Genomic DNA, 10,409 nt, shown 5'->3' on the forward strand with positions numbered 1-10,409 from the left:
ACAGGAAAAAAAAAAAAAAAAAAAAAAAAAAAAAAAAAAAAAAAAAAAGAAATGTCTCTATATTTTGGAACTTGCTTGATTACATCTGAGTGTTTGGGGTAGAAGCTCACTCAAAAACTATAACGTGGCCAGGGAAGTCTGAGAGACTAGATGTGGTTTGCACGTCCAGATTCACTCTCAGCCTCTCTTCACCCAGTTCCCTCCCCTGGAGTCTGATTCTTCAGAAGTTCTCCTGTTTTTTGGCTTCCTGGTTGGTTCTGCTAGGTGGGAGACTATTAGGAGATCTTAATGTGGAGAAAAAAGGTTATGCATTTCATCTGACCACCTCTCCACCCCCTCCTTGCACAATGCTAAAATTTGTCAGTGGCTCTGTACCTCCTTTCCAGCAGCACCTCTCTCTGACTACAGCTTTCAGTTGTCTTTGATAACAGCTCTCTCTCCTTACAACTTCAGGTCTAGGGTTTACCCAATTGCTGGACCTCAGGTGCTTCATCTTAATCCTTAACTTTACCCACACTTTAATAGCCCCTTCAGTAAACTGTCTTAAATAAAGTCTTCGAGTGTATCTCCTAGGATGACCAAATGTCCTAGTTGGCATGGCATTTATAAGTTTACTTTAGCATTGAAAGTCTTATGTCCTCATTCCAGAGAAAACTGGGATAGTTGGTTACCTTCAGCTTCATGAATAAAACAGTGAAGGATTTGATAAAAATATATGCTATAAGATTGAAAGAGAGGGAGATATTTACTCTGAAAAGAGAGAAAGTTAAGTTTTGCTTCAAGATAATTGGCTTAATTTATAGCAAAAAATATAGAAAGTTTGGAGAAGGGTCAGTAGCAGCAGAAACAGGCATGGAAGGTTGGCACATGTTTCAAGCACAACGGTAGGTGTTCTTGTAATATATACCTCACCATGTCATAAATGTGTTTGACTAAGGTAGTATTTTGTAAATGGTACAACTTACCAGTCTGTATACAGAAAATTGACTACTGTCATTGAATAGGGTCTAAATAATCTAAAAATCAATTTTATAATACCTCAGAATATCTATTCATGTTAAAATTTTATAATATATCCCTGAAATTAGTTGAGAATTTGTAAATCAACAGCAATGAATGAAAAGAAGTTTTGCTATAGATTGTATGTATCCCCCAAAAGTTCTTGTGTTGGAAACTTGATCCCCATCATAACAGTGTTAAGAGAATGGGAAATCCAATTATGGTATTTGAAAGGCAGGGCCTTTAAGAGGTAATTGAATCATGAGGACTATGCCCTTGTGAGTGAATTAATCCATTCATGGAGTAATGGGTAAATTGTTTAATTGGTTATCAGGGTGTAGACTGGAGGCTTTATAAGGGGAGCAAGTGAGAATGTTAATGCTCTCTCGCCCAGCCCTCATTATGTCATATTCTGTATCGCTGCAGGACTCTGCAGAGAGATCCCACCAAGAAGGCGGCTCTCACCAGATGTGCCCCCAGACTTTGAACTTCCCAGCCTTCTAAACTGTAAGAAATAAATTTCTTTTCTTTTTTTTAACAGATTACCCAGTTTCGGGTATTCTGTTATAAGCAACAGAAAACTGACTGATACAAGTCTCACTACCTTTATATTATTTACTTAGGCATAATTACATAAGCCAGTAGCCCTCAGGCTTATTAGTCATGAGTCCTAGTAGATAAAAATTGCATCCAATAGTCTCAAGCATACCAGTCAGGGTTTCTAAACTACATAATTTGGGAACTAGAAGGAACCTATAGATAAATATATAGATAAACCTATAGATAAACATGTAGATAAATATATCATTTTGCAGATAAAGGAGCCCAGAGAAGTAAAATGATTTGCCTCAGTTAAAACAACTAGATAGTGGCATAACTGTCACCAGAATTAATTCTTGATTCTCTTTAAAGTGGTCTTTATCCTATACCAGTGATTTTCAAACTTTAACTGAAATAGAAACACTGGAGAGCTTGTTAAAGCCCAGATTGCTGGATTCCACCTCCAGAGATGGTGATTGAGTAAGTCTGGTTGATGGCCCAGTAATCTACATTTCTAACATGTTTGTGGGTGCCACTGCCACTACCCTGGGAAGCACACATTGAGAAACTTCTTCTACAGTATGCACCTTGAGGCCTCCAGTAAGTATTTTTAAACAACCTTCTGATTACTTAGTACAAGGAATTTCTAATTCTAAAGTCTGTATTGTCTTTTCCCTCTTGATAACACACAGCATCTCTCTGCAGTACACTTTAAGGCTTTATTTGCTAATGGCTTGGTCTAGGACCTGAAGATCTTCTCTGGGAGATTACTTGTAAATTTAATTTAAAACCATAATTTTTTTTTTCCTTTTTGTCTTTTTTCGTGACCGGCAACGGACCGCAACCCTCAGTGTCGCGCCCGTACCGGACCGGGACTGGCAACGGGATCGCAACCCTCGGTGTTGCGACCGCACCTCGCTCAGCCAGTGAGCGGCCGGTCTGTATGTGGGATCCGAACCCTCGGTGGGAGCGCCGCTGCACTAAAACCATAATTTTAATGTATGCATCCTTTTAAAAATATTGAATAATAAAATGTTTTTTTATCATATTACCCATACCGTTTTCATTGATCTAAACTACCCTCCATCACCATTCATACTTATTTACCCATCCTAATTAGTCAACAAAGTCTGTGAATTATTCTTTTACAATTTACAATCCCTTATGACCTCTTATTCCTGCCCACATCTTCCTTTCTTTCCCTCTTTCACTACCTGAGTTCAACTGGTCATGCCAGAAGTATTCCATTAACCTGCAGTGATTATCCTTTTTCTCTTTGGCTTAACAGATACAAACTGATAAAAATTATCCTTCTTTTAAAGAAATCACAGTATTTAAATAGCTCCAAGATTTTATGAATATAATAAGAAAACAAAAATTAAATGCTTTGAGCAAATATAACTTCCTTATTTAAAAAACTTTTTTTTAACATCACTGGGTCATTTTTGCTTTTCTAAAAGAGCAATTTTCCAATCAATAGCTATAAGTAAACAGTTAATTTGCATGCCCACTGCTTTCTATTAAAGGGATTATGTATGTTTTCAGAGGAAAAAACCACTAACTTTAAGACAGAATTTAACTAGGATTTTTGACAAAAATATTCTCAATCACAACCTATTCTTCTCACCTTTGTATTGTGAAATACCGTGAATGTAAAATAGGGTGAAGTAAAGGTCCTTGTAGAAAATGAAGAATTATCATGAGACACTGTAGTACCCTACCTCAGGGACATTGAAGGGCATCTGATTCTCTTTAATCTCTCTTTTTCCTCATTTTTTGGTAAAGACAGCAAAGGGCTGACACGGAGCCATTATGAAGGCTAAAATTGATTTTTTTTATTCCTTGAGCATTTAAACACACTTACATGCAGAGGCCATATTTAGGTAGAGATTTGTTTCTGAATGAGGTTTTTATTTGGAGCGGGGGATGGGAAGTTGTTTCTTTTGAAGCATTCCATGAACCAGAATTCTTCAGAGAGTTTGTAGAGCTTTTATATGATTCTAAAGAGTTAGAGAAACCTGGGGCCACTCAAAGAGAGAAATTGAAGACTCTTCTCAGTCTCAACTCTAGGCTCAGTTGAGAAGCCTTCAGCAAGACTGGCTACATAATTTTGGATGGTGGGGAGGTGTCCAGTGCAAAATAAATGTGTTGGGCCTCATGTTTGAATTATTAACAATCTCAAGATGGCGACAGTAGAGAATTAAACCAAATTCAGGGCGCTTCTGAGAGTGGGATACTGTGTGACTGCACAGGTCACATGCCCATGAAGCTGACTCTACCTTCAGTTTTCCTTCTAGGCTACATAGGAAAATAATCTGGGGATTCAGAGCAGATACTGTGAAGGAGTAAAGGATTTGCATGTGTTTGCAACATGTATTTGTGCCTTTTGGTAAAACAAACATGTTGCTTAATATATATGATATGAGTGAGAAATCCCTTGGTGGAGAAGGTTTCCAGACCACAGAGAAGGGAGGGGAACCCCAGGTGGAGCCTGTTGGGCTCTGAGATGAGGTGATGCCAACTAAAATATTCTTGTGTTATGTATAAGTTCATATGCCCTTCCAATTTGTCATTTTCCCAATATTTCACTCTTACTTTTTCTTAGACATTCCCACTTTTCTAGGCTTATCATGAGCACACATTGATTTAGGGAACAAAAATTTTGCTATATTATCTAGGGGACTTCTAATAACTAAGATTAAAAATAACTTAAAAGTAAAGTGAGTGGAAGCATAAGGTCATGAAAAATAGCACCTACTTTTATGTCTTCTAAAATTTATTTTATCACAGCTTTGTCAACTAATGTTGCTTTAAATAAGCTATTTCAATACAAATATATTTAAAATGCACAGAAAATAAATGAATAGCAATGTCCAAGCATGGGAGATAAATAACTCAAGTTGCAACCTTGGGAGAAACAAATACACTCCACAGTTTTAGTCTGAATCCCAAACCCAAGGATGGTGGATGTTACCACCATCTTGGGGTAACATCCTAATTTTAAGTTTTATTAAAGTTTAGTTTTAACAAATAAAAACCTAAGTATTTTTTTTTTTTTTTTTTGTCTTTTGTCTTTTTCCGTGTCCGGCAACGGATCGCAACCCTCAGTGTTGCCCCCGTACCGGACCGGGGACCGGCAACAGGATCGCAACCCTCAGTGTTGCTCCCGCGCCTCGCTCAGCCAGTGAGCGGGAACCGGTCCGTATGTGGGATCCGAACCCTCGGGCGGGAGCGCCGCCGCGCTTCCCAAGCGGCGCACTATCCAGTGCACCACCAGGCCGGCCCCAAAACCTAAGTATTTTTAATATATGCAACTGTACCATTATATATCAATATACACATTTATGCACATACATGGCAGACGTGTGTATATATTTTCATACATACATATTCACAAACAAAATTTTTTTTTTATAAGTCTGCATTGTATTTGTTTTTTCCCCACTGTTCTAATCCAAATCCAAATCACTGGTTCTTTTCTCTGCACTTTCAATTCTTTTATTTATCTGAATACCATTTAATATTTTGTACTGGCAATATTTGAATTTGCCATCTCTTTTTATACTTTTTGTCAGTTTATCTTCAATTTCATTTTATTGTTTGAATTTAACTTCTTTTATAAAGGTTTTTGGGGGTTTCTTTTGTTTTGTTTTCATAAAGTATACTTGTTCTCTAAGTCTTCTTTCTCTTAGGGTAAATCATCTAAAAAAAAAGCATTTTCTCCATGGATCTACCAGTGTATTGTGAAATTTTTATAGGTTCCTCTTTTTGATGTCTTAAATTCACTTTCTATTATTCTTCCTTTTAGTAATGGTTTTAACTGGTCCTGTGATGACCCAGCCAGAGAGTGTATTGCCCTGGTTCTCTATCAGCTAGATGTGATCATGTTACTAAGTTCAGGATGAGGGGTTGTAAGCAGAACTGATGTGTGTGACTTCCAGTGCTTTACTTCAAATGCAGCTGATGATAGAGCCATTTTTGCTACACTGGATCTTGGGTGAGCTCAAGAGGTGTCTGCTTACCCTTAAATACTCTGAGATTTACATGAGAAAGAAATAAATTCCAGTGGTGTTTCAGAAGCCATATTTTTAAGTCTTTTTATTACTTCAGTTCAATCTAGATCAAGGTTTCTCAACCTTAGCACTATCGACATTTTAGGTTGAATAATTCTTTGTTGTAAGGGGCTTTCTCATGTATTTTAGGGTGTTTCACAGCATCCTTATCTACACTACTTATAATGGGTGCTACTTTTAACCCATAAAATACAGCTTTCACTTAGAAGTCAGGTGGGAGGAAGTAAGTAAAGAGACATGGAAGGCTGGAAGGTGGTGATCATTTTTCTGCTGTGGCATTTGGTAAAACTTTTGCCTGTGGTATCATAGTAGGAGAACATATTTCTGCAGAGACTAAAGTGCCAGGAGAAGTGCTTAGAAATAGGGTATCAGTATATTTTGGTTGTTACATTCTGTTTTTTAGCAAAAGACTACAAAAAAAAAAAAAAAAAAAAAGAGCACAGCCAGGAAAAACTGAACAGTTGCAATCAGAAATAAAGGTGACAGAGCTTTTTAAGGGAGACAATCTAAAATTGGCTGCTAGTCTATCTTGGAGAAGTGATATTTTCTATATGTAGGAAGGATACATTGATACTTGTACATGGGTATTTGGATGGCCAGAGTGACAATCTGTCAGAAATCATTAATTTCGCCCTCGTGTTTATTTCCCCTTTCTTACCAAATCTGAAAATCCAAAGTCCAAAACACTCCAATGGGGATTTCCTTTGAGCATCATGTTGGCACTCAAAAAGTTTCAAATTTTGGAGCATTTCAGTTTTGGTATGCTCAACCTGTACAAAATTTATCTGGGATTGTGGGACATAGGACATTGCAACTGGCAAAGTTACTCTGCATTTCTACTCTTAATTTGTTGACAGTATTGTACCAGCTCTTTGTCTATAGAACTAGCCAAACTATTCTCCAACAAGCATTTTTATTTCCTCTACACTTCTGGAAAGTGAGTTCTCCAAGTTGAAAAAACTAACTGCCTCAGTATTTCACTCATTGCTTTTCTTAAACAACTCCCATTTGGACTTTTCAGCCGAAAATAAGAGGAAGTCACAGGCAAAGATTCCTTTTGCATGAAATTAAATGGACTAGAAAACTTGATTTTTAGGAACATTGAGAAACCATTAGTCTGGCCTTCAAAAGCTTTTAATTGTAGAATACATAAAGATATTCTTGGTTTCTTAAAACTGTACCAGAAAGGAGGAGGTCAGGAAATCTGTTCAGTGACCCATTGAGACCCAAATCTCCAACATCTGCTTCAAAAGATGTCACAGAAGTTAAGGAAGCAAGGAAAATTTCCCAGTTGGTCAAACTAGGGGCCAGAAAAGGGCAATGAATAAGAAATTTCCTCCCAGAGAACAGATCCAGTTTAACCAAGGAAATCCTTCTATTGCCAGGTCAGGGAGTTCTTGAAATTCTGATCCAGCATGATTTATTTCACAATTGTAATGAACCAATGGCTGTTTTAGGTGAGTGTTTTTATTGCAGTTATCCTGTTTTTTCCTACCATTGCATATTGGCTGTGTATGGAGTGGGGGGATTGGGAGATATGAGAAAAATGACTGTGCTTGGTTTGCCAGACGGTTGGGTTCCTCACCCAATCACATAGAAAGGATTGCACATAGTACAGAGATACCCAGTTTTGAGTGGGATGCAGTAACTGGATAAGACATCTGATTGAGCTTCTTGGAGAAGTGATATTTTCTATATGTAGGAAGGATACATTGATACTTGTACATGGGTATTTGGATGGCCAGAGTGACAATCTGTCAGAAATCATTAATTTCGCCCTCGTGTTTATTTCCCCTTTCTTACCAAATCTGAAAATCCAAAGTCCAAAACACTCCAATGGGGATTTCCTTTGAGCATCATGTTGGCACTCAAAAAGTTTCAAATTTTGGAGCATTTCAGTTTTGGTATGCTCAACCTGTACAAAATTTATCTGGGATTGTGGGACATAGGACATTGCAACTGGCAAAGTTACTCTGCATTTCTACTCTTAATTTGTTGACAGTATTGTACCAGCTCTTTGTCTATAGAACTAGCCAAACTATTCTCCAACAAGCATTTTTATTTCCTCTACACTTCTTATTGTATGATTCTGTTTTCTAATATAGAAGATTCTATATCTCTGTTTTCCCCATTACTAAACTAGTTACATGCATATGTTCTATTTATCTCAAAAACCTAGTTTTTGGATATATCAGTTATATTATCTATATATTAAATAATATCTGCTTTAAAAATAAAACAATTTCTTTTGTACCTACAACCTGGATTAATTTGGAGCTCACTCTCTAATAGACATCTATGTGTACTTTTGTGCATCCACATACACACAGACATAATTCCTTTCTTGGGTTTAATTTCTTTCATTTTTTTAACTTCTTGGGTGAAATAAGTATTTCTTCTTTCTCCTTTTTCTTAGTAATAAATTTCCTCTCAGCAGAACTTTAATGGTACCCATGAGTTCTTATATGTAATTATCCTAAGTGTATTTGGGCACTTTTATTGTTTAATAGTTTGTCAACTTCTACTCGACCCTTGCCCAATAACTAGGGTTTTGTCTTTTTTTTTCCAGGTTTATAGTGAAACAATAACAAAGCTGGACTAAAATAAAAAGAGACTCAGCTTATCCGACTCACTTTTTTTACTAGACAACTTAAGAATATATACTCCTATGAAGCACAACGGTGAAGTTCAAATGAGATCCTGAAGAGAGTAGGCAAATGCATGACAGAAGTAAAATGAATTGAATTGCTGTGCTGATGTTAAGAGTTCCTGATGTCCCGCCGCTTGGTCATTACCTGGGGCTTCATATAGGGGTAGATTTTAACACGAGTCAAGTCAAAATGTAAAAGCGCTGACTTAAAGGCTGCGGACAGGAAACAGGAGGAAGGAGTACTCTGTCAACTACGAGTTGCTGAGGGCATCTACTCCAGGAAGAATTTTACCTTCCAGAAGTTCTAGACTGGCACCACCTCCAGTGCTCACATGGCTGACTTTATCTTCTGTGTTCCATTTGGCACAGCATGTAGCTGTGTCTCCACCCCCTATAATGGTGATGCAGCCCTTGGAAGTAGCTTTCACGATTTCATCCATGAGGGCTTTGGTTCCCTTAGCAAAGGCATCCCATTCAAATACTCCTAAAGGTCCATTCCAAACAATTAGCTTTGCTTGAGCCACAATTTGAGCATATTTCTTGTTGCTCTCAGGACCACAGTCCAAAGCCATCCATCCAGCAGGTATGCCAGATGCTACAGTGGCTTGTCCAACCTTAGCATTCTCATCAAACTTGTCAGCAGTAACAAAATCAACAGGAAAGGTAATCTTTACACCATTCTTATCTGCTTTGTCCATGATATCTCTGACAATTTTGGCTCCCTCTTCATCAAACAGGGAAGCACCAATCTCCATGTTGTTGAGTACCTTAAGGAAGCTGAAAGCCATTCCACCACCAATAATCATCTCATTGACCTTGTCCAGCATATTTTTGATGAGTTGAATCTTGTCTGCCACTTTAGCTCCACCAAGTATAGCCAGAAAGGGTCTTTCTGGCTTTTCCAAGGCTCTGGCAAAGTAATCCAGCTCCTTCTTCATCAGGAATCCAGATGCCTTCAGGGGCAGATTCACTCCCACCATAGAACTGTGAGCCCGGTGTGCTGTGCCAAAAGCGTCATTGACATAGACATCCCCTAGCTTGGAGAGTGAAGCCCGGAAGGCTTCTATTTTTTCTGGCTCAGCTTTAAGTTTATTTCCAGAAGGATCTTGGCCCTTCCCTTCCTCCTCCACATGAAAGCGCAGGTTCTCCAGCAGGATGACTGAACCAATAGCTGGGTTGGCACAGGCTTTCTCCACTTCTGAGCCTACACAGTCCTTCAGGAACAGAACATCTTTGCCCAGCAAGGATTTGAGCTCAGACGCAACAGGCTCTAATGAATATTTGTCAGGCATGGGAACACCATCAGGCCGGCCTAGGTGGCTCATGAGAACTACTGACCTGGCTCCGTTATCTAGACAGTACTTGATGCTTGGGAGGGAAGCCTTGATTCTCTGGTTGTTTGTAATCTGGTTCTTCTTCATGGGAACATTAAAGTCTACTCTCATGAGGACTCGCTTCCCGATAACATTCAGTTTGTCTAAAGTCAATTTCTTAGAAAGGGACATCCTGACAATATAAAGTCATAAGCTGACACCTGGATCCCAATGCTGAAGAACCACTCCACTGCCGGTGGCAGGCTGGGATCTCCGGTGATTTCTAACCGCCCTTTCCCTTGCCCCACCCCTGCATTCTCTGCATTGTTTTCCACCTGGCAAAGAAGGAAATCCTAGCTCTGCTATTGGTCAATGGTCCTGTCAATCTGGATCTGGAATATGCTGCCCCGTGCAGATTTAACTGCTAGGGCAGAATGCAAAGCGATGGAGTGATTGTACCTGGCTTGGAAAGAGAGTTGGGAAGGGAAAGAAACCCCAGAATCAGAACAGTCCTGGGGTATGAACCTCCTGCTGGTTCTTTTTTCCCACATCCTCTTCGACAACTGCTCTTATTCTTAGAAAACAAAACAACAAACAACCCCCCCACCAGAAAACCCACGTCAAATTTTAATTATATTAATGTATAAAAAACTCTGCAGTGCCAAATAAAGGGAAATTTTGAAATAACGGGTCTATGAAGACTTATTTATTCAAGGCAGCATAGTATGGTTCTGTTTTTCTCTTGTCTTCATAAATATTTCTGTTAAAGGAACAGCTTAGTGTTAGCTTTTGGCTTTAAATATATTCTAGAGTAGGGTAAGAATGATGCCATAT

At 38.5% G+C, this 10,409-nt stretch overlaps 1 protein-coding gene across 1 annotated transcript; it reads right to left on the reverse strand.

Annotated features, from left to right (window-relative positions):
* Positions 1-8,227: 8,227 nt before the first annotated feature.
* Positions 8,228-9,888, reverse strand: LOC103598499 (phosphoglycerate kinase 2). The gene has a single exon (XM_008582493.1). The coding sequence runs from the start codon at positions 9,765-9,767 to the stop codon at positions 8,514-8,516; it is 1,254 nt and encodes a 417-aa protein (XP_008580715.1). The 5' UTR covers positions 9,768-9,888; the 3' UTR covers positions 8,228-8,513.
* Positions 9,889-10,409: the final 521 nt, after the last annotated feature.

The sequence above is a fragment of the Galeopterus variegatus genome, unplaced genomic scaffold (genome assembly GCF_000696425.1).
Source record: "Galeopterus variegatus unplaced genomic scaffold, G_variegatus-3.0.2 Scaffold2642, whole genome shotgun sequence".
NCBI lineage: Eukaryota > Metazoa > Chordata > Mammalia > Dermoptera > Cynocephalidae > Galeopterus > Galeopterus variegatus.

What these genes read in the sequence shown, in the direction of transcription:
- LOC103598499 (XM_008582493.1), bottom strand. Translation starts at nt 9,767, where the DNA reads ATGTCCCTTTCTAAGAAATTGACTTTAGACAAACTGAATGTTATCGGG.